The sequence below is a fragment of the Strigops habroptila genome, chromosome Z (genome assembly GCF_004027225.2).
Source record: "Strigops habroptila isolate Jane chromosome Z, bStrHab1.2.pri, whole genome shotgun sequence".
Taxonomy (NCBI): Eukaryota; Metazoa; Chordata; class Aves; order Psittaciformes; family Psittacidae; genus Strigops; species Strigops habroptila.
Window position 1 is genome coordinate 97,066,420 of NC_044302.2, and position 24,090 is coordinate 97,090,509.

General features: G+C 45.3%; 1 protein-coding gene across 3 annotated transcripts in view; it reads left to right on the top strand.

Annotated features, from left to right (window-relative positions):
• SETBP1 (SET binding protein 1) overlaps positions 1-24,090 on the top strand; it is a 269,322-nt gene that overhangs the window by 12,311 nt on the left and 232,921 nt on the right. For all 3 annotated transcript variants that reach the window (XM_030511888.1, XM_030511890.1, XM_030511889.1), the window contains exon 2: positions 5,211-5,871. In XM_030511888.1, the coding sequence (XP_030367748.1) occupies positions 5,380-5,871 (492 nt within the window). In that variant the 5' untranslated portion in view covers positions 5,211-5,379. The remainder of the gene's footprint in view (positions 1-5,210; positions 5,872-24,090) is intronic.

Genomic DNA, 24,090 nt, shown 5'->3' on the forward strand with positions numbered 1-24,090 from the left:
AGCTCCTTGCCAAAGGCAGGCTGTTCTTTCAGAGTACCATCACCAAAGGAAGCAACTAAGGCCGTGGTCCAAAGATGAGATAAGTGAAGCTCCAGGGCTCTGAGTGGCAGATTAAATGTACTACTGGTGCATAATACTGTTCCAGCATAAACTCATTCTCCTGGTTCAAATTTGTTCAAAGACAATTTTCAGTGACTTAATTTTATTCCAGCAGACTTTGTATTGCATCATTCTATGTCACTTGTCTGAACCATGATGGCTTCATGCAGCCCACAAGTTTTTTACCCATCCTGCCTTTAAGCTGACATGAAGAAAAGGCTTAACTCTCATCTCATGTGCTCTGGTCCACTTGATAAAACTGTGATCAGATGCCTATTCCTGATCTGCACCAAACTTGTGCTACTGGTGATCTGTCAGTGCATTGACCATGACCACAACCACACTTGAAACTCCTTTTGTTTTTTTGCAAAGCAATAATGAAGAAATAGTTTGGGGTTTCTTTTTTTCTAATTCCTAATGTGGGTTAACTGAGTTCAGTGCAGCTTGCAGAGTATCAGGCTGCTGGGTTTTTATGTCCCATGATGGATTCCGAAGTTTCACTGACACTTCCCATAAAAGCAGGTTTCCAACCAAAACTTTCCCTCGGGTGTAATGTGGGTTGTCCATTGGCCTCTGCCCCAGAGATAGATGCATTTCAGTGGTGGCACATATAATCAAGGAAGCAACCAGGGAGTCTTTGGAGTGAAAGGTGATATCTCATCATTAAATATTGCTGTATAGCCTCCAGTGTTTTGTGGTGAATGGTTTTAAAAAGATGGAGTGTAAAGAGGCTTCCAGGATTTCTGATATTTTGCAGAGATAGGGATTTAACTGTATGTCACATGAGACAATGTGAGATCCAAAGACAACAAGGTAGATGCGGGGTTTGAGAAGATTTGGGCTCCACTTCAAGTTTACTGTGACACTCTCAGACTCGTGCCTCAGTTTCCACTCACTTGAACTTCTTCAATAGCATTGTTTTTTCTTTTTATATTTTAAGGCATTTCGGACTCTATGCATAAAATGAAAACAGTCTCAGTAGCAGAAGTTACGGCTGGGATAAGTGTTCTATGGGATTTGGGTAGCATCTCTTAATATTGCTCCAAGCTCTCTGCTCATGTTCCTTGTGCTTGAGCAAATTAGGGGAGAGGCACAAATGCTGGGCAGCTAACCCAGCTTGCTTGCATTTGTCTAATCAGCATTAGCTTGTTACTAATGTGGTTGCTTCAACCCTTAGGGTGGAAACCTTGCCAAGTATTATGCCCACTTAATTCACAGAGAATCCCAAATAGGTGGATTTCTCTCCTTCACTGTGGGCTCTCACGTCTATGTTTGTCCTCAGCAAATTCTCAGTTTAATCACTTTATAGCCCTGGCATCTGAATACTTGCAAGCATGAGTAGTTGCCTGAGGCAGAAAAAAGGAAGTTATACAAAACCCGTAGTAGCAGGCATCCAGTATGACCCCAAGGAAGGTCTTGTACTTTAGGTCTTTGCTTCCAGAAGAGTGTTTGAGGTGCCCAGAGGAGCTGATAAGGAACAGCAGTAACAAGGCTGAGCACACAGGCATTTGATTATTTCTCAGTACTTATCAGAGGAAGCATGAATCTCTCCCTAATTAAGAGCTAATGCCAACTTGTGTGAAATTTGTTGTCATTCACCTGTGAATTATCCTCCTCAAATTTAACTTGACTGCAGGAAGCCTGCTAGCGGTAACACTTTCTCCAGGAGCTTAATTCAGATGGTAAAATGCCTCTGTAGCTGCTTATTGAATGGGACTTGCTGCTGGTGAGGCCTGGAAGGACAGTTTAGGTGAGCACTTAAGAGTATAGACAGCCCCTGTCTCTTCAATGCTTAAAAAGAGATAGAGGTCTCCTGGAAAATCCGCTTCCTCTCTAGGTTTCCAGATCTGCTCATTGCCAGCTAAGGCAGAAGAGCTGCTGGAGGAAAAGTGTTCATTAGTGTCCCTTCAGTGTTTCTGCAGGCAGTCTGCAGAGGGGAGATGGAGAGGTTTCCAAAAGAGGTTACACATTCAGAAGCCTGAAGTGAGGTTTCCTAATTAGTCAAAGCACAGGTAGCCTGCCCAAACAAGAAAGACAAGTATGATATCCCTGCACCCAAGTCATTTAACTATTAACCCTGGAGGAAAGTAAGGAGATACCTAAAACAATGACCCAGTTAATTCTGAATGGTGTTTGAGCACATGGTTATTTGTTGCTACCTGCGGGTCTGGTGATATCATCATTTGCAGGATTTCAGCGGAACAGGAGGCCAAAATTTTTAAGTAGGATTTTAGGGTAGATTTGGCAGGAACTCACCTGACACTAGTGTAGAGCAATGACTTATTCATCTGTGGCTTATTTCTACTGACCTGGAGGCATTCTGCCAAGAAGGGGTGAGTGTTTGGCTATCATGACCCTGAGCGTAGGTCCAAGACCCACAACCAGAGTTTGGAACAGAAGCCTGGCTTTTTATCCACCCTCCATAAAACGTTACCCCATGACTCAAAGCCTGAAAGACCCTTGCCAGTTCAGAGCGGTGAGTTTTATTTCGGTTCCCATTCAACACAGAGTCCCCGGTGGGTTGGTTCATTATGCTGGTAGCTATGGTCCCTTCCCTGCACCCTTGGTGATTACAGACTCATCCTACCGCCCCGCCTGCTGAGCTAGATGTTGTCTGCCAGAAGTCTTCTCTTTCTTGCCAGCAGTGAGAGTGGTTAAAAGCCTGTGGGTGGAGGCCAGCACAGAGTGCCCATTGTACATGTGTGCATACCAGAGCAGTAACTCCCTGGAATGCTGCACCGCCGAGCTTTTACCACCTTGTGTTTGTGTTGCAGCCCAGGAGTGTGTGTACATTGAGTTCCTCTTCAAGGAGGTTAACAGTGATGTGAAATGGCAGATAAATAGCATGGCCTTTCTATTTATTTTTTTTATTGGACCGGTTGGAAGAGGAAGGTAAGCCTGACTCCCATCACCTCCATAGGCTCAAAGGAGAGGCAAGGAGCAAGGTTGGTCAATTAGGTGGAGCAGCTCCTTGCAACTGGGTGGCTTTAATGCACTAATTGCGTTAGTAATTAATGACTACCACACAGTAAACACTTGGGTTCAAAACTATGTAAGGGCATTTACTAACCCACCCTACAGTAGGTTAGAATGAGGTAAGCTTGATCTTTGTTTCACAGGTGGTGAAATGGAGACTTGCTGACCACAGGATGAGTTAAGGCAGGCATGCAGGAGACCTCGGATCTGTTAATTCTTCAAAATCACCTTAAATGAGACCAGTGGCAACAGCTCTGGGAAATGAGTCTCCTCCCTGTTGCCAGAAGATGTGTAACTTAAGCATAAGTGTTTTTATGACATATTTATATCTCCTATGAACTGCAGAAACCACATCTAAGGCCAGATGGCGGTTCAAGCTCCATGATAGTTCTTCCCCTTTTTTCTTTTATGCTTGGGTTGTCAGCTTCTGCTATTTATGGGTACTTTATCTGAATTTGTGTCTGCTGGGATCTGGCAGAGATCACCTAATGATTTCATGAATCTCTAGGATACTTAGGACTTTCCATTAGTAGCCATATATGCCAGGGTCAGACAAGTGACCCATGGCTACAATCCAGTGGGCGTGTGGACGTATAACTAATAAAAGGTGCTTGCTGTCCTCCTTTCTTTTTGAATTTTAAGGTCATGCAAAATATTTTTAAAAAGCAGAAAGAAGCCAGTGGTACAAGGATATGTGATTTTTCTTGGTGAGCTGTGCTTTAGAGCAGTCTACACTGATTACTGTTACAATTTGATGATAGGTAGCAAGATTATTTTGTTTCCCCTTTATGTTTTATTGCTGCCAAGAATGACCTGGGGTATCCCTGGCTGTGCTCAGATCTTGCTTGCATTTGGTTGAGAGGTGGAGTTTGGCAGTTTAGGAGAGCTAGTCTAGCTGGGAGCTACTGCTGAAAGAGTAGGTCTACACTCCCAGCACCTACTCCTGGCAGTGCCTTCTTGTTCCCTTATCTGCATGCCAAAAGTGATACTCCTCTGACCCACCAGGGAGCTGTTTCTGCTAAAGTAGCAGAAAATATCTTTGTTCCTCGCCGAAATATCTTCTGCTAATCTTGTAGACTAAAATGTCTTGTCATGATGGGACATGGCTATATGGAGGATTTTAGGGAGGGTGTATGAAAGCACCTTAACACCTTTAAAACACCCTACATGTATGTTTTTTTCAACCAAATGTTTGGTGTTTGGCTTTCTATGTCATTGGGTGATACATATTTTCCCTTAGTTGAACATTTAACAGCTTCTTCCATTAACTTTGACCAAGAGTCTGTAAGGTCCTGAGTACAAATGCTTCCATCTCAAAGGGTTCAATCTGTGATGTTTTAAAGAAAGTTGACAATTGAAAGGATGAGAACACAGTCTTTGCTTCAGTCAGCCCTCACCACAGAGCAGAGGTACCCAGGGGCATGAGGAACTCTGGAAAACACTGAGTTTAGCTTTCCTCCATTGCCCTCTATACTCAGGTTCCTGATAGCCCTGCAAGAGACCCAACTAGATATTCCTACACTTCCAGGGAGTACCTTGGGCTGCAGTCAGTGTGTGCCTGGCCCAGAGTGTAACGAATAACTCATCCAAAGCAGAGTCCACCCAGAATAGTGGCAGCCAAGGGCATCTCTCACCTCGGAAGAAGGGAAATAGGGAGTTTGAAACTCCCTATTCATAGGACAACACCATGTTTTTTTGGTGCTCTGATCACTGGATTACTGTTTAACCTGAGGCAAACGTCTGCCTCTATTTTTTCTCCCTCTAAAAACCCTATGACAACAAGCACTTTGAAGTAATAAGGAGGTCCATGGGTGTGGAGAGCTGATTGACTCCTCATTTATTTCCCAAGTCCAGAGTGGAAGGCTTTTGCATTTATACACCATTATTATAATTTTTATATACATATATGTCTCCATTTACATCAATTTCGGAACACATGTGGCTACCATCCCTTGCTTTGCAACACCAGATCTAGCCCTTCGAAATGCCAGCTAGCCTTGGTTCCCATTTGCTTCAAGGAAGGCCCTTGAGATCCTGCAGAGGAAGCCCAAGCATGCCCTGTTTCAGTCATCTCCACACTCATGTTCAATATGTGCGCACATGCTAACGTCCTTTTTTCTCCTTTCTTTTGCCAGTGGCAGATCTGGTCTCTTCTGAGCAACCCACAGCCTCTGGGACATCCAGACCTTGAATTCAGCAGACAGATATCATTCGTTTCCTGGGATCGTACGTGCCCTTGCTCTCCTCATCCCCTCCTGCGCTCCCCTTCCCTCTGATAAAACTCCAGGGCATTGCTGTATTGCTATGGAGCCCAGGGAGACTTTGGGCAGCTCCCGGCAAAGGGGAGGAGAGGCAGACTTCCTGCCAGCCACTGTCACCTCCGTGAAGCCTCCTCCTGCCTCTGGCTGCACAGGGGAGACGATGCTGACCACACCGGGCTCGGGGAAAGGGATAGCGGTGAGCAGCGAGAGGCTGGAGCCTGAGGAAGAGGATGAGCTGGGTTCTGGAAGAGACGTGGATTCCACTTCCAATGCGGACAGTGAGAAATGGGTGGCGGGAGACGGCTTGGAGGAGCAGGAGTTTTCCATCAAGGAGGCTAACTTCACAGAAGGGAGTTTAAAGCTAAAGATCCAAACCACCAAGAGAGCTAAGAAGCCCCCAAAGAACTTGGAGAACTATATTTGCCCTCCCGAGATCAAAATCACCATCAAGCAGCCTGGGGAGCAGAAGTTTTCCAGAGCTGGGAAAAATAGTAAAGCAGCTAAAGAAGAGGACAGATCACACTCTAAAAAGAAAGTAAGTCCTATTCTTTCCTTTTCTATCCCTTTCTCCTGAACACAGAGGGAGAGGGTAGGATTAAACCTGCTCAAACAATTCGTCTCCGAGACATAACCTTTGCAAGGCATGCAAAGCCCCACTTCGCTGAAGAGGAGGTAATACAGAGTGGGTATCATCCTGCACTGTGGGGATGATCTTGAGCTATCCTTCAGATGAATCAATTCAGAAGGGATCAAAAGTTCAGCTGGGCCTCTTCTGTTTTCGCATGTAATTGAGATTTAAGATTAATCATTACATGAGCGATAAATGAAGGAGCCCACTTCTGAACTGCTTTGTGTCTAAGCACTAATACTCGAGCCTTTTGCGGTTAAAGCTTTCAACTACATTTTTAAAATACAGGTATTTGCACAGTGAACAATTGAATCCATTCCTGTATACCGGGCAAAGGGCTCCATTATTCTTGATTACAGCATTGTGCTAGGAACACTATAGTTATGCTTCAGAAAATACTTCCATTACAAGTCTTATTTTCTCCTGGATGCATATCATTTTCTTGAAATATACTTCTGGAGAGAAATGATTGGTTCTTTCAATTCGAGTGAAAATTGATGTTTTTATTCTTTTTTCATTTAGTCAAAGAGAGAAAGAGGGAGGGAAAAAATATTTTTTCTTTTTATGAGCTCTTTTCAGGAGCACCTTTTTGTTTTGCTGTTGATTTTTCAGCAACATCCCCTATACTTAGAACAAACTTAGTTTAAGTGTTTTAAGCGGGACTGGTGTGGGTTGGGATACCTGGTGACTTCTCATGTTATTTTGGGTGTAGTGTATTCTGTTCTAGGCATTAGACAAAGGAGCTTTGGTTGGGTTGAGGATTTATCATAGTACAAATACTTCACCTCTGTCTCCTTAGTAACGCCTGGCATCATGATGAGTTCAGACAGGAACCCAGATCTGATGACAGACTCATGAGTATCTCTCAAACCTGGACAAATCCATCACATTCAAGTAGGCGTCCACTGGTTACAGCTCAGGGCATGACTTGGCTTTCCTACTCACACGGCTTGGATCTCTCTCTCTGCAGAAGGTCCCCACTTCTCCCATACCTTATACACTTGATGGATGCTTGAAGGGCTACTCGAAGCCTTGAGAAGGCCAATTGCCAATGGCTGTCCTTGGAGACAGTGTCCTTGGAAGACTGACTTAGATCAGAATTCTGCTAACTCTAAATCACTTTTTGAAGCATCAACATTTTCCATTGACTCAAGGGAAAGCGCGGGGAGATTAACATTGCTCACTCTGAGAGCAATTCTTTTAGCAGCTGATATTGAAAAAATAAACAAAACCCCCACAAAATTCAGGAGATCTTTTTCTTAGAATCCAGCTAAATGGCATGCTGCATGTGCATGAAAAAAATAGCTTTTTAGAACAGCAAAATTTTGAGCCTATAACATACTGAGAAGAGATTTTCCCACCTATTGAGAAGGGTGGATTGTTGTCTTAGCACCGAGAGATGTCTGATTTCCACTTCTTTTTCCTCCCTGAATACTTGCAGAAGTCTCAGGAGAACTACAAGTTTTGTGAAACCACCTTCACTGACAGCAAAGGTGTCACAAGCAATTCCTCAATGGCCATATGGGGACAAGACTTGCAAACCACTGACTATCATGCATGGACCATGGGGAATATTACTGCTTATAAATCAGAGCTTTCATTTCTGTTTATCACTCAGTCAGATGTCTATGGAAAGCATGTTCATTCCTTCAAGTGAACATCCAAAAAGGTTAAATGAATGGAGAGAGACTTTTTACAAAGGCAGATAGTTACAAGTCAAAGGGGAATGGCTTTAAGCTGAAAGAGTGTAGATTTAGATTAGATGTTAGGAAGAATGTCGAATCTAAACCTACAGGTTGCCCAGAGAAGCTGTGGTTGCCCCATCCCTGGCAATGTTCAAGGCCAGGTTGGACACAGGGGCTTGGAGCAACCTGCTTCAGTGGAAGGTGTCCCTGCCCATGGCAGGGGATTGGAACTGGATGGGCTTTAAGGGCCTTTCCAACCCAAACTAGTCTGTGATTCTATGAATAAAGTTAAGTATAAGAAATCTATGTGCTAGAAAACCCAACCCCACCAAGAACAAAAAAACACCTTGTAGTGTGATTACACTCAGGGTGAGGCTTTAATTACAGAAAGATAAGGAGTTTGAAAGAAGTGCATCATGGCCCAAATGTGGATGCATCCAGTTTGCACTTGTGTTGTGAGGTCTGGGCTGGCTGGTCCTGTGTTCACACCCTGTGCACCAGCTGGAAGTGTTCTGGGACAGCACTGGCCTAATCTGGCCATTAAAACTAAACAAAACAAAACAAACCCCAACCCAGCAGGTGGATGCTCTGAGCAGATGGGGAGAGGGCTTCTGCACCAGCACATCCATTAGCATAACACCCAACGGCTGCTGTGCAGCAGCTGCTAGGCCAGGGGTGGGACAGAGGAGTCCCCAGCAGGGATCTGGAAGATCCCAGTGCTGGGATCTCAAGGGGTTTGGTGCCTGGAGACCTGCAGCCTGCATGACTGGGATGGTAAATAACCTGCATCTCTGCAGCTGAAGGGATTTGGTACACAGCTGCCTCTTAGCTTGTGGGTTGCAGCATCACGCTTTGGCTGTGAACATCTTGTATCAAGGGGTGGTGGAAGGCATTACAGGAGAGAGAGGTTGGAAATCTGTGGGAGAAGGGTTCCAGCACTGTCAGTAAGATTGCTTTCATGGCAGTTACAGCAATTTTGGGGGGAAGATAGTTGAGAGGAAACACTAAGTTGAAATTCAAATGGAGCTGAAGATGTCTGGTCCACCTGTGGGTTTCCCGGGGAGAATGGAGCATGCAGGTACCTTCTGCATGTACTTGCAGATTGCTCAGAGCAGGGGTAGTGGTTAAAAAAAGAAGTGTCCCATTTAAATGATTCTGGCAGTTTTGTTATTTCAGAGCAACCCTGTTGCTTTAATCAGCACGAACTCCAGAAATGCAGCTACTGGTGGCAGCAACAGGGAACAAAGAAGTAAAACTGTGGGGCAGATCTTCAGATGGCATCATGCCACTATCCCCTGTGGATTTTTGCCAGGAGAGTTTGGCTCAATGGACACGTTTCCCTTGCGCATGGGACCAGCACCATTAATTGAATTTACCACCTTGTTACGGATGCAGGGCATATATATAGGCCCCACAGACCCATGTATAAGGATGGAGAGCTGAGAATAACCTGAGCTGCAAGTGTTATGCTTGTGTCTCTGGTGGGTGGGAGCCATTGTCCTGCATTCCATGGAGCAGCGCCTGAATTTATTTTTTCCCCTGAGAAGGAACAAACTCTTATCAGGACTTGAAAAATCACTAAAGTTTGTTGCATAATAATTTCAGCCACATCTTCAGTAGTCCTCAGTGCTTTGAATTACCACTTCAGCATTCTTGCAGGAGTTTCAATACACACAGCACAGAGGGCAAGTAATGAAAACATGGAAGCAATTTAAGTAACAGCATGTGGCTACACAAAGGGCTGGTAATGCCAGCAGTGTAAAAGAGGTCTGTGAACTGAGGATACAGCATTTATTCAGTGGTCACTTAGGGAGGAAGAAGATATGCCTGTTCCTAAGCTTTCCACTGCTCTGCTAATTAGGCAATAGGGGCTAGTGCCTGATTTCTAAAGCTGTGGTCCAGGGAGTGCTGGTGATTAGAAGGGGCCTCTGTGGAGAGCCACGGTGCTCATGTGCCGAAGCCTGGGATTTTTTGCCTTTGATTCCAGCTGCTACACTATATTAAAAGACATAAACATACATTAAATACTTTCCTCATGTTGCTTTTCCGTGTGAGCAATTGCCTCGGGGATGTTATGCGATCATGAATGGGAGGGGAGGGAATCCAGGAGAGGAACTTGCTGGGTGCGGTTGCTGATGCCCCAGAGCGAGCAGAGAGGACGGTAGGGGATGAGAGAGCGTCAATGTTGGGAATCTCTGCTCTGTCAGCTTGAATGCTTGGCTGCAGCTCAGTAGCTTTTGGGGTTTCTTTTAAGTCCTGACCATGCCAGGTTTCACATCAGCTTCCCCTTCTAAGAGCGAAGGTAGTTTCCTAACCCCTTTCCCGGGGCTGCTCGGAAGGTGAGTCGTAGCTTGGATGCCCCTGTGGTCACTCGAGCAGCAATTGGAAAGTGCACAAATGTTCTGTAAGCATTTGCTCTTGTTTCAGCCTTTCGGTGCTTCAGGGATGGAGTGGGCTGAACCCTTGCCACTTCTAAACCCGCAAATGTCTCCATTCCGTTTAGTCTGATTGGAGAGGGAGGGAAATAAAAAGCCAGGAGACCAAAGGGTGTCCTTCTGGCATGTTGGCAAGCCCTACAGCCACTGTCCTCCCACCTGCAGCAGGGTTGCTCGAGTCCAGTGTCCTCAGCATCACCAAAGGTGCCTTTTCCTTCAGATAGGGAAACATGCTGCCAGTCTGGAGTGACACTGAAAGCATGGCACCAAAGGCAATGAAGCAATCCATCAGCATTCCCTCCCTGTCATGTAACATTTAACAAACTCCAGATGAGCAGTATGTCCCTCATTTTATTTCTTTTCTTTTTGTTGTTTTTACTTTTTTTTTCCCCTTCCTGCCTTCGCTGTTCTATTTTCTTGTGTCTGCAAACACTTCATTTTGTCACCCCTTTCGTTCTTTTCAAGCATAGCCTGCCAAAGTTTCTTTGGGCCTTCCACCATACACATAATGTCCTGCTTCGGAGGATGCAAACTCTTTTTTTTTTTAAATTATTGTTGCACTGGGGTTTTTTGAGAGCTTGGGATGAGTGAATGAACTTTATTGCTGAGATTTAAGCAGCAGCAAGTCAATTGGAAGTAAAGCTTACTTGTGTGTAGCCAGAGGAAACTCCATCCCTGGATTTTCTTGCAATATACTTTTTTTCCCCCTGAGTTCCTGTAGGTATTTGCTGTTTCTCTGCAGGAAGAGACTTTAGCACTTTTCCCCTTGTAATTCAATTCATAGCCTTCTTTTCCTCTGTCACACACATTCAACTTTCTCCTGCAGTTCTCCTTTCTCTGAGGACTTTCTCCTTCATACATTTTCCCCTTTGCACCCCTTCTTCTTCCAGAAGATCATGAGCACTTCCCTCCTCTCCTTCCCTCTCCTTTGCATCACTGACTGCACATTGCACTTTCCCACCAAGTTCTCATGTGCACTCACAGCTCTTGTTGGATTACCCCTGTGCTGGACTCCTCTCCCTGGTGATTTGTGTGAATGGTCATCCAATTGCTCTTAGTGCATGCTTATTCCTCTTTGCTAAGGGCATCCCCATGTGAGATGTCCTCTGAGTCAGCTCTTCCTACTGTGATCCCAAAAGTGGCTTGGGGAATTAATATAAGCGCTTGTTCCCTGTGCTGTGTGTGGCTTGGCAAGGAGGAGAACTCACTTGCACATTTCTGGTGGTACCTGCTTGAAGTAACAGGCTTTGATTTACACCTCATTTTCCTTTTTTTTACTCTCCTTTTCCTAAGAGATGGAGCCTTCATAACCCATTCAGCCTTAGCACATTTCTGTGCTGGTCTGGTTCCCACTCTTGCTGAGCGAAACCTTGAGGCTGCTCTAAATGATGCTGATGGCAACAGATACCTGAGGCTCATGCCAGCAATGTAGATCTCAGCCTCTGTCCAGGTTATGGGATAGCGGTAAAGCCTCAGAAATGTCAGCACACAGTGGAAGTCTTCTAGTTGCGTTTAAGGTTAAACTGACTTTTAAGCAACTGAGAGACCAATTCAGAGCTGCTCTAACAGGCATGAGACTCCTGGCACTTTTACAGTCTTTCTACACAACCAGATGGGTGCACAGCTACACAAACTCAGCTCTTTGATATTCAACCCAGGTTTCTTCTTGGCTAGTTTTCTTTCTATCCCATTGCTGAAGGCACAAATGAAACAGCTGCAGTTTGGTGCTCTTCTACCACAACTACCTCAGGCTCCCCCAGAAACAGAACAGGAATGAATTTCTTTGTAAAAAATTCAGATCTTAAGAAACCAGTTTTGCTATGGGCCAAGAACCACTCAGGCTCAGGTTCATCGTGGTCCTTGAAGGCACCCAGAATGTGACAGAGTCCTTTTGTGCCCCCACATAGTCAACTGGAGGAGAATCATTGCTCTTGAAGGTAGTTCAATCCTCCCTGTGAAGAGCAGAGAGGGCTGAACCCCAGCTCTTATCCTTCCTTCTTCTCCAAAGCCTGCTGAAGCAGTGTCCGCCTTGCATCATGTCATGGACATCTTGTGACAGGAATAAGCTCTTTTCCAGCTCAGTGCTCTGGCTGAGCCAGCTGGTGCCCATCCCTCACTGCCCGTCTGCTCCCAAAGAATTGTGATTTTTTTTGCTTTTTGCATATAGTCAAGTATTTCTTAAAGAAGCAAACGTCTGGCAGTGAAGGGATGGGCTGGGGAAATCTACGCAGGCTTTTACTGCCCAACGCAGAGTGCCAAATGATGAAGACTCACTGTATTTGGTTAGTTGCCATATGACCAGGGCTTGTGGAGGCCATCCGTGTCAAGGACAGGTTTTGTTTTGCAGCAGTCACTCCCACAGCTGAGTTTCGATGGCCCTCTGTGACATTTCCTTGTTTGCTTGTGCTGCGCTTCTCTTTTCAAACCCTGAAAAAATGTCCCCGGGGCTGGCTTTGGAGTTGAGGAGACGCTTCAGAAAAGCAACTGGGATCAGTGCAGGGAAGCTGGGGGTCCAGCTGGGTGTCCCACAGTCCCCACCACAAAACCACAGGAGGGGATGGGTGCTGCTCCTGGCAGTCTCATAAAGACTTGGCCAAGTCGGTGCATGCTGGTTGTGTTTCAAAAGCACTGTGGCCTCCAGGCTAACAGAGATGTGCTGGAGACGCGACGCGCTGGCATGTGCACTCAGAGCTGCAAACGTCTCCACTGGTTGTGTCTTCATTTGTGGAGGTTTTGGGATGTAGAGGGCAGTCAGTCCTTCATGTACGTGCTCACGTTCCTCCAGCATCCACTTTTGCATGCAGCGCTCCCTCTCCTCTCCTTCAAGGCATGCCTGACCACAGGGAGCTTCTGATTTACCTCCAGCTTTTTCACCTTCAATCCACTCACACACATGCACACTCCCTCAGGTCAGGTCTAATTCTTCACATGCTTCATTTCCAGAAGGGCTTCTCTCTGCCCACATTCCCCAGCATAGGCAGTGGGGCTGTGTGATGGACTCATCTTGAGTTCATTTGAATAGAAAGAGGGATTTCACCTGATTACCTCAGCTTGTCTTTTTTTTTTTTAGTAAGAGGACTGAAACCTGTGAAAGTTGGTTTCTGACCACTTTCCTCTTACGTGGCTTCTCTAGTGCCTAATGGTAAGTGAACTTGCTGGCCAGCACCTCTTTGGGAGCCCCTCAGAAGTCCCTTTCTTTTGGCCAGCAAATTATTTGAACAAAACTTTTTTGAATATCATATCTCAAAGATTTCTGTTCCTAAATCAAATGGGATCAAAATTGGTTACAATTTTCCAAAAACATTGAGGAGATGATCAGGCAGGCAGGCAAGGAGTTTGTTGTGCATTCACATGCACACAAACACAGTGAGATCATGGTAGCCCTGTTTCCTTAGGAAACCGATCTAAAAATATCTAAAGCAAACATGCTTTGTTTTGGTTTTAAAAGCTGAGACTTTTCCAGCTCTGGAACCTTAAAATTATTCCGTTTGATATATGAGTCCTGAGGATAAATCCAGTTAACTATGTTTTCATAAAAGTGTTATTTTCCATTTCTTGCTTTAAAGTGAATTAGATCAGTTGCTGTTGGCTCCTTCATTTCAGGACATGAAGTGCTATTCCTACATATTTGATTTTATTTGGGCTCCAAGCTGTGGGCAGTTGCTATCAAGAAGGGGATTCTCAAGTCTTGGTGCACGCACCATGGGAGCAGGACTCTTCTACCAAATAGGTTGGTCGGCCTGGAAAAAACTCTACTTCTCCAAGGTGGTATCAAATAAAACACCTTGTTATTATCTCTGGGCTAGCAGTGAAAGGGGCAGAAGAAGAGATAAGGTGTCTTACTACAGAAATGAGTTTGAATGATATGTGACTTGGACTGTGGCCATGTGGAAGGTAGCATCGCTGAAGATGAAGACATGGTCATTCAAGTTGGGCAGTCAACTTCAGCTGTGTTTGCTGAACTAAGTGTCTCTACCAGGCTTGTTTTAAGATGATGTCTCATGTTCTTATTGTACACTAGTGTCTACTGTTGGCAGGTCCTGTATGAAGGCATCAGGAGAGCCTGCAAGAAGTTCAGAAGCTCTGTAGAAATAAATAGGAGGAGAAATAAAACCATCTTGTCTCTTAGTACAGTATGTGAAATAAAGTGATGAGATTAAGTGACTCACTCAAGGAAGCTGTTGCAGGCCAGGGTAATACTCAGGCCTCTTTCACTGAGCTGTGGTTGCTTAATCGTGACACAAATGAGTCTCCAGGTGGTGGCTTGATCTTCAAGCGTTGGGTGCACAGCCCTTTTGGAAGACAGTCCTCTTCTACTTGTCATTGAAACTGGTGAATTTATTTCAAAATTGTTAACTCTCTGCATCTTCACTGCTAGCTTAAAAATAAAATTTGTCTCAAAGAAGTTAGGCCTTGATGATGAAATGAAGGAAGTATAGTTTTGGGGCCAGCATGTAATTGGTCAATCCAAATGTCCTTAATAGTCTCTTCTAGTCTGTAAACCCTAAAATGTAGTAAGAGTCAAATGAGGAATATTTACTGGAGGACTCATTATCTTCTCATCAGTTTCTCATGGCTCTCTGTCTCACCTGGGTGGCAGGGTTTGTAGAGAAAGATGGTATCTTTTATTGACACTGGTATTACAACAACCCTACCACTGTAAACCTGGGTGGTTCATTGAGGAATTTCAGCACTTCGCAGCATCCTAGCTTCGTGTGAGCCGCTCTCCATCCTCATGGCTGAAAGATGAGAATCAGCCCTAAGGGGATCTGCTGGTAATTTTGCCTTGCCCAATGCTCTTGGGAGGAATGCGGTGGCACAATTGAATGAGCTAGAGGCCACAGCCCTGCTCTCCTTGCTGATGGCTCTGTCTGAGGAAGAGAGGGCTGAGCAGTGGACAACGAGAGGGCTGAGCAGTGGATGCTCAGATGTGTCATCACCGATCACGCCCTGGTTTCACCGTGGGACAATCTCTCTGTTTCCCCACCTGGTGTTTCTGTGAAGAGGCACTTCTGTAACGTGCTTGGCAATAACTTCCCAGGAGGTTACATAGGAAGTGGTTTCCTCATACCTTCAAGGTAGAGCCTACATTGTAACTTCTAAATGGACTCATGTTTTCAGCAGTCTCCACTGTGCCCAAGTATATGCTAAAATATTGTGCTGCCAAGGGTAGCTTTTACCTGCTTTATTCCCAGGTGGATAATTTGATGAAAGCTCACTCTTAAGACTAAGAAAGATAGACCTAAGGCAGATATTTTTCCACTGGTGAGCAACAGCACTAACAGGGACTAGATCAGCCCTCATTTCTGCCTCCCACCAGTCTTTCCAGCTGCAGGGATGGTCCCTACATCAGTACCTTGCCTAATCTATATTACTGAGGAGCTTGAAGGCACTTGTTTTGTTGCATCTTCCACTGGGAACCGATGGTACTGGATTGATAATGTGTTTTACTTCTTATACCCCATGTATGTGTGGGATTGACGGGGATAATTAATTTGTTTTGCCTGTTTTCTGACACTGCATTCACCACCACTCAGCTGAGTACTCTTCCCAAAGACAGCCTCTTGCATTCCATGGGGTACTTTTCTTCAATAATTTATGTCATCATTAGGATGAATTCCTGCCAGTCTTTTCTCTCTCTTGTCTTAATTCCATTGCATTACTTGTAATTATATTCCTGATTTGAGGGAGTAGGGGTGGGGGGGGAAGCCTATTTCCTTCTGGGACTACAGCACAGTGATCACAAAAGGAGATGGGAAGAGTGTGATGGGGAGGGATTGATCTGTCCTTAGGTCACTGACTCTGGGCGTGGGCAGGAGATGCAATTAGTCACTCGGGGGCAGCGACTGCTGACATGCTTCATAGGAATCGTGAAGCACAGGGCAGTTCTAGGGGAGGGCAGCATGTCCTTTGCTGCTCCCAGAGCTTTGGTTGTCAGACGTGGTGCGTATCCAAGTCATGCTTCATCCTTGGAAGCAACTTGGGTGCTTGGCACGTGGAGCCCTTGAGTCTGCTTGGAGCACCCTTGGAAAGAGTGGGAATTTGACTGATGATGTCATCGAGTGGGAAGAGGATGTTTTAAAGAAAAGAGAGGGAAGTTTGTGATGGACAGCCAGATCCTTAGCGTGATAGAAGGACTCACGGTGACTTATCCTTGGTTTTCCGCATCTGAAGAAGTTCATATTCACATAGTTCATATTCACATACTGATGTGCACATAAAACTTCGGTAAAGTTGCCAATTACTGTCTAAATAATCCTTTTCCGATTGCACTGTGAATTTGGCTGCTGAACTCCACTTCCACCGGCTAAGAGGTTGGCATGGGGGATTTTCCTAAGATGTTGAAAAGGTGGATGGAAATGTAGAGAAACCCTGTCTTTTTTCAGTCTGTCTGACCTGACTTAAGCTAATAAAACTTAGCACAAGCCTGTGGGGTTACAGCAGCTGAGTGCTGGACAGGAGAGTCAATTCAGTCCATCTTGGCCACATGGCTTAATAGGCCTATGTGAAATCCCTGGGTCAGAGGCCAGCCACCATGCCCATCTTTGTCACATGTTGTTGATGTGTATCCTGGCAGATTTTGCTTTTTATTCCCTCCCCAGCACGGAAAGAACCATCTGCCAGGTTGGCTTTCAGAAGAATTTTGAAAAATACCAATTTCCCTTTGTTGTGAGAAGGGGGGGGTAGGGGAGGCAGAAGGGGGAAGGAGAGCCTGACCTAAAACCAAGCCAGTGTTTGCAGGGGTTTTAGAATAGCTTGTATCGTGTTTCATATTCCCCAAGGAAGGGTTGTCCTCTTTCTTCTTTTCTCTTTGATTCTATTCCCTGCCACTCTGTGAGCAAGTCAGAAGCTGCAGCTGCTGCTGTCAGCTGGGAAGGGAGTCCCCTTTTTTAAAACCCATGTGTTAATCCCTGGTTAGAAAAGGTAAAAATGTTTTATGTTCTCCTTATATTCCCCTTTACTTGCCTGCATCTTTGCTGTCTCCCCACTCTTACACCACTTGAGCGAAAACACAGGTAGAGGTTGACCCCAAACAGACTTGACAAGCAACACAGATAGGATAATGGTCTGTAAATAAATAAATCCAAGGACTGGACAAAGAGACCAAATCTAGTTTTTGAGAGTTGGGAAGGAGTCAGAAAGGACATCAAGTGTGTTGCAAGGTCTGGAGGAAAATTATGGGGGGCTTTGGGAGTCAGGGGAGCTGTTTTTGTTGTGGCTGCTGGACACAGATGGGTAGAAATGTTTGCTCACTGGGGCTGTGCTTTGTTACCAAGGAAAAGCCAGCAGCCCAGTGGGAGAGGAATTTAAACAGCAAGGTAAGGAGAAAGGAGGATTTGGGCTCTGCCAGATGGAGTCGGCCTCTCAGGAAGCACTGGAAAGGGTCTGATGGGTAAAGCAGAGTCCTGAGGGACTCAGGAGGTTTATCATCAGGTGTGACGCCACAGAGCTGAAAGGTGAATGTAAAAGGTGGCCTGAGGTTGAAAGGGGAGAGAAAGAAAGAGTTCAGATTTTGACCATGGCTTTTAGCCCAAAATACCCTCCTATCTTCCTAGTGGAACAGGAGAATGAATCTCCACAGAGATCAGGAGAAAGGAGTTGGATGATGGATGGTACTTACAGAAAATTGAAGGTAGTGCCTTGTAACTGTCATGTCTGAACACTACCAAAGAGCACTTTTCAGCATTTCTCTAAGGTCTTTCCCAGTTTGCCAGCAGAAAATCAAGGCAGACAGAGATGTGTCACCCAGGGTCACTGAGAAAGCATCCTACCTTCTGCTGCTCCAGCTACAGCAAGGATCTTTGTGCCCACCCCCATGGCTTGGTACATCCGTCAAGGTCCCTCCACTATCCAGCTCTTCCCACCCACAGGCTGCAAGAAACAACCGGGATCCTTGTGGATCTTCCTTGCCACCCTTTCTCAGATGTGGTGGTAGGGGCAGACCGTCAATTCCCACCCACCATGGCATCCCATGGCACGGAGTGGGCTGGTATGTGGCCCAAAGCTCTCGTGTGGACTCTTTCATTGAAGATTACCAGCGATCTCTGCTCCCCATTTTGAGTGGTGGGAAGGAGCTGGCAGCCGCTGTCTCTCCCCGACCCTGCCCCAGTCCCTTCCCTGCTATGGCCCCTTGTTAATAAAGAGGCGTAATTGGGAGCACTCCCTCCATCCCGTCTGGTGTGAGGCCATTTGTGTGCAGGAGGAGGAGGGGCAGATCCAGCACTGGAGGGGATGGCAGCGGGGGAGAGAGGGAAGGAGAACTCTTTTGTTTGTTCAAGTAATTTAGGCTTCAGATGTTAAAAAGAAAAAAAGAAAGGAATAGAAAAAAAAATAGCTTGATCAATGATGGTAAAGGTGTGCTCCTAGCACATAAAAATATCTCAAGAGCATTGGGGAAGAAGCGCAACAAAGAAGTGTGGTTTCAGCATTTTTCTTTTGTTACTTAGATTTGTCAGGAGAGATGCGAATCATTAAAAAACCAAAACAAAACTAAACTAAACAAAACAGAACAAAACAAACAACAAAACCCCTAAGTAAGATCAGTTTCTGCCCTTCACCAAGATCTCTGCATCCTGGCACTGTATTTAGTTGTGAAGGACTAAAAGCAGAGCGCAGGCTGAAGTCTGTGTCAGTTCCTGGGTGTTGCTGCCGAGTGTTTGCTTTGTGCTTGCTCCATTTAGCTGGGCTGAAGTGAAGCATAGGAGAGTTGCTGGGTTTTGCAGCAAATGAATTTCTCTTCTGCTTTATATGTGTTAGCACATTGCCTTTGGAGTCAAGGCTTTCTGCTTTATGTGCGCTAACACATTGCCTTTGGTGTAGAGACTGCAGCACTCTGATGCCTCCCATTCTTTCTAGACACTTTTTTTTTTCTTTTCTAATGAGAATGGAAACTCAAAAGAAAAAAGTAACATTCTTCTGTTCCTTTAGGTTCAGTAAAACTCACCTCTAAACCAAGTTAAGGGGCCTAAATTAACTTGAAAGTGTCTGCTCTGTGGGCTTTGCTGTTGAAACTGCTGTCTTTCAACTGTGTGAAAGTTGTGGAATAATGCACGTGGGATAGGCAGAATTTATTTATTTACTTTTTTTTTAAAGGTAGAGAATAGGGTAATGGTGTGAAAGAATGAATTAGTTATGGCAAATCTTGTTAGTGTCCATTGTAAGCAGAGAAGCAGGGACATATGGGAGCACTTGCAAAATTATTCCCTGTTTATTCAGCTTCGTAACCGAAGCAAATTTTTTTGCATAGTGTCATTTATTTGGCAACTGAAGGGGTGTGGAAGGTGTGTGTATATGTAGCAAAAGGGGGGAAGGGGGAATGCAGTGTTGGTATTCCATTAAAACTGATGCTCGATGCTTTGTTTGTCAGGTTTTGGCAAGGCTTTTTGCTTTGAAAGCCATTCAGAGAGGATTGGAGCAGATGGCAGGGAGATCCTGTTTGTGTTATTTTTGGACATTCCCATTGAAACTCTCAGATTGTTGTCCTTTTTCCCCCCTTCCCCCACTCATGTATGTTTTTCTTCCTTCCTTCCTTTCCGCTTTCCTTCTTGAGAACATGTGGGGTTTTTTTAAAGCATATATTATTAATAAGGCAACATCACCTATAAGCTGCTTGTGTTTCTGTTGAACCAAGCTGTGGATATTTTATTTCTGTCTGCCTAAATTTGGAGAAAGTCTTTTCCTGAAGCAGTATGAGAGGCGTCAGGAGGGCAAGTTGAGTAGGGGATGGGAAGCCAGGCTACCATTTTGGTGGGTTCAGCTCAATAGCAGCACATTTCCCATTAGATCAGCAGCTGTATTAAGCCCAGGCAGCAAGTTTAGATTGAGGGTCTCTGATAAAACAACCTTAGTGACTTGCATGACATGCGCTCGTGGCCTCCATCCTTTTTTAAGGCGCTGTGTTGGAGAGGGCCAGCTGTAGATGGACTGGAAACCTGAACTATGCCCTGCCTCTTCGTGGTGGTCTTCTCATGTCACTGGTGAGATTCATTGGTCTTAGGCAGCCCGGAATGCTTTTGTTCTGCCATCATCTGCACCCAGATTGTGCTGGGAAGGGAGAACTTCATTGCCTCTCATTCCTGGTATAAGCAGTTTTCCCAAGCAGTAATTTAGTTTCATATAACACTGCTGGAAATGTCTGCAGTCTTTTCATGTGGAAGTCTTCACCTAAGCCCTTCACAACCTTTGTGCAGGCATTCCAGCAAAACTGAGCCCGGTCCAATCAGTTAAAGCATTTGGCTAGCCCAGGTCTATCAGCAAGGATGTGCACACACAAAGAAGATGGGAGGTCTTGGCTGAAGTACTTATCCAAAAGTTCAGGTGATTCACCCGAAGCTCATCCAGATGATTAAATCTATTAAGCTAAGCTGAAGGATCTCGAGGAAACAAGCTTTCTCATGCTCATTTTGTGAGTGGTTATTCCCAGGTAGAAGCAGATATTTAAATCCTCAAATCTTTACATCACCTGATATTAGAGGTGCTTTTGCACAGGAAAATAGTCTACAAGGACATGAGGCTTTGGCCCAGAAAAGTGAGCAAATGAACTTTCCAGGCTTTAGTTTAGGTACTCTAACCCTTTAAGACAGTTGAGTGCAGGTTTTAGCTGAGTTCGAGGTAAAGATTCATGTTGGGTTTAAGATTGCTTGAACCTCTGTACCCACACCCTCAATTATTTATTTTTTAACCGGTGCACTGAGGGAACCCACTTCAGAAACTCCCATTTTGTTCTTAATTGAATGAAAGCTCAGAAGTCTTTCACTTGAATTGCACAGGAGTTTCAGTGCTATAGCTGCAAGAGAGGTCTGTTCAGATGATAGAAATTGACCCAGGATGTGTGGTGTCACTTGATGTACATTTCACTGGCAGGAATAAGCTGCTGAGAAGTGAAAAAAAACACCACCAAACCAAACCTCACCTTCCTCTTGCTATTACCTCTTGCTAGACGGTGAACATCCTCTTGGCAGGATTTCTGCTCTTCAGTGATGACTTTTATGCCTGCCTTGTTAAAGTTTGGCAGCTCATTGCTGTTACCTACTGGAGGAGCCTTCTGCTCAGAGGACCTTCCTTTGCTCTGCCCAGTGAGGGTTTCCCTTAGAGAGCTTCCAGCGATAAGGGCTTTCCTGGTCTGGCACATTGAGAAAGAAGCCAAGCAACAGTCTCTGCCTAGACAAAAGGCAAACTCGACCTACTATTTATGTAGTTACTTAAACATGATTTAACCTAAATAATGCACACTAAATAATGACTTGGCCAGGGGAGAGGGGAAGGGGAGGAAGAGGGACTTGTTTCTAATGAGCCAAGAGACAGCACAATTAATTACATATGAAGGACAGATAACAGACAGCAAACTGTCTACAGTAGAAAGAAACAAAATACCAATGTGAACAATTAAAGCGTCCATGCGATGGAAGGGTCAGCAATTTCTCATACAGCGGGTGGCTGGGCACGGCCCCTGGAGATCTGCAGTGGATGCTCCGCTGAGTGGCCAGAGAGGGGGAGGACGTCTGGGCACAGGTTTTCGGGGTCCTCCACTATCAAAGTCAAGCAGGCACTTGTGAGGCTGACAGGCTGTGGTCTGGGGACTATTTTCATCACATGTGCTTTTGACAGCCGAACTGTTAGGTACTAATCTCAGCAACATGCGGGATAGGGAAAAGAGCAGTCAAGGCAGGAGAAGAAGAACAAACGCTCCATGGGCAATTAGGTGCCTGCCTCAGGATGTCACCGGCTGTGTGGAGGAGAGATGAGATGACAGAGGCCTTCCTTCCCTTATTTTTATTTAATATGTGTTAATTCTCATCATCATCTTCCAGATGCAGAAGCACAAATGCCTGCTTGGGATTTGCTGGTAACCAAATACTTCAAGGAGCGTGGTCAGAGATTTGCATCCTCTCTGCTCCCCCTCCTCCCCCAAATTGCAATGGAGTCTGGCATAAGTTATCCCCCCAAACACCCCATTCATCCTCCCCTCCCCATAAGCCCATGCCACAGTCAGCCCTTGGCTGTAAAGACTTAAACGTAAAGGCCTATGGATTAGCCTAGGGAAGGGCCAAAGGTTAAATGAGCGGGGCTAGCAGCATGCAAAGGGCTATGATTGAAATATTTGCTGAATGCTGACAGGCAGCAGAATAGAGGCAGACAAGTGGCAAATTCCTGTTTTCTCCTCTAATTGAGAAAATATTTTGAGTGGTATTCAGACAGGGTGCAAATCGAGACTCTGGGAAAGTCAGCCAGTTGGGCAGGGAAAGGAGGGAAGGGCTTCAGTAGAAACACCATTCCTGCTGAACTTGTTTCCACAGACTTTGCACCTACACTCGTGGAAATCCCTGGAGCCTGGTGCTTATGTTTAGCTCATCATTTTCGCCATGCAACTGCCATATCAAAATATTCCCCCCTCTGAACTCAAAATGTTTTCCAAACAGATTTTGACCTATTCCTGATGTTTTTGAAGCCACCATCTTGCTCTGCAAGTCTAGCTTTTTGCGTGGAGGTACTATCATGAAAGATCTGGGTGTTGTGGGGATCTAGCTGTCATCTGCTGCTCAGGAGGCAAATGAGCTATTTCAGTGCAAAATGCAGATGAGATTTGATGGTATGTCAGTAAACGTGACAACTGGTCAACCCTCAGGTATGTCCACTTGTAGTGTGGATAATACTCAGCTGTGTTTCAAGCCAGACTGGTGCGTGATGCCCATGTGTCCGGGCAGGGCTGTTACAGTCATTGCGAGAGCAGAGGGAGAGAAATTGTGTTTATCTGATGCATCACAGGTTGGCTTCACTGAGTTCTGCCTTGGCCAAGCCCTCCAGCATCCCTTGCTTGCTCTTGGACGTGGGTTGGAGGCTCCAGTGCACTTAGAAGGAAATTCCAGCCCGATGTGACCAAAAGCAGTTATCTGGTCTTTCACACCCTGCATCTTCCTCCAACGGGTAATTTAAGCCTGCATATCCCCTCTGCCCTAAGCCTTCTGCCTCTCCCTTCCCCAAATACTCCCTCTAAAGCTGATAATGTACTGAGAAGGTTTCAGTTAGCATAATTTTCTTCTTACTTAGAGAGCTGTGGTTAGTTAAGGAGGGGAGTAGAAGGGGAAGAAAGATATAAAGAGAAGCAATTCCTTGAGCCATAAAGCAGCATGAGGGTCAGCAGAGATTTTTTTTCTTCTACATGCTCATGTCATAAAACTCAGAGACTGGCTTATAAACTGTTTTCTGGAGAATGCTGTAGCTGCAGCAGAGGAAGGTTTTGACAGAAGTATATCCTATTCATGGCCAGCAAGTTGTGTTGCATTCAGGTCCTCAAAGTCTTATGTGCTCCTTAAGAGCACATAAGAGGCAGTTGGGAGCTTGTTTTATAGCCAGTATGGGCTTGGTTAAAGCTTCAGCATTCATCAGCAGTTCCAAAACTTTGTTGCTAAGCAAAGGGAAAGAGAGCTTGCTTTGCTCTTTGGATCATCTTCAAGTGAGGCATACTGAGGTTTGCCAGGGTTCCCTTCTGCTGGCCTTGCTCTAGAGCTGGCCCTGGAAAGTGGGTAAGAGCCCTGTGATGGGAGCAGGCCCCACAGCCACCGTGGAACAACAGGGAAACTGAGGCACTAACATGCCTCTCTCTGCATAATGCTCTGTGTCAGCATGAACTGAAAGCGAAGCCTCTGTCTCATTGTGCCATCAAACCATCCTCCTGCCTTTAAATCATGGGTGTCTCTTGACCTTCCTGTACCTCCCTCAGTCTCTGCCTGGGTTGCACAAGTGAGAACAAAGTGACACTTGTTTGCCTCGTCCAAAGAGCTCACTCAAGCAGGTGATTGTCTTGCCTCCTTTTTCAGACCCAAAACAAAGTGTTGAAAGTGTTGTCCTGGGATGTAAAACATCTCGCATATTCCCCCTGGGACTGGAATTTGCTTTCTGAGTGCAAGTGGCACTGAAAGGAAAAGAGGTCAAAACAGCAGGATAGGGGAAATAATTCCCAGGTGATGAAATTGGGAGAAAGACGTGAGCACTCGTCCTCTGCACTC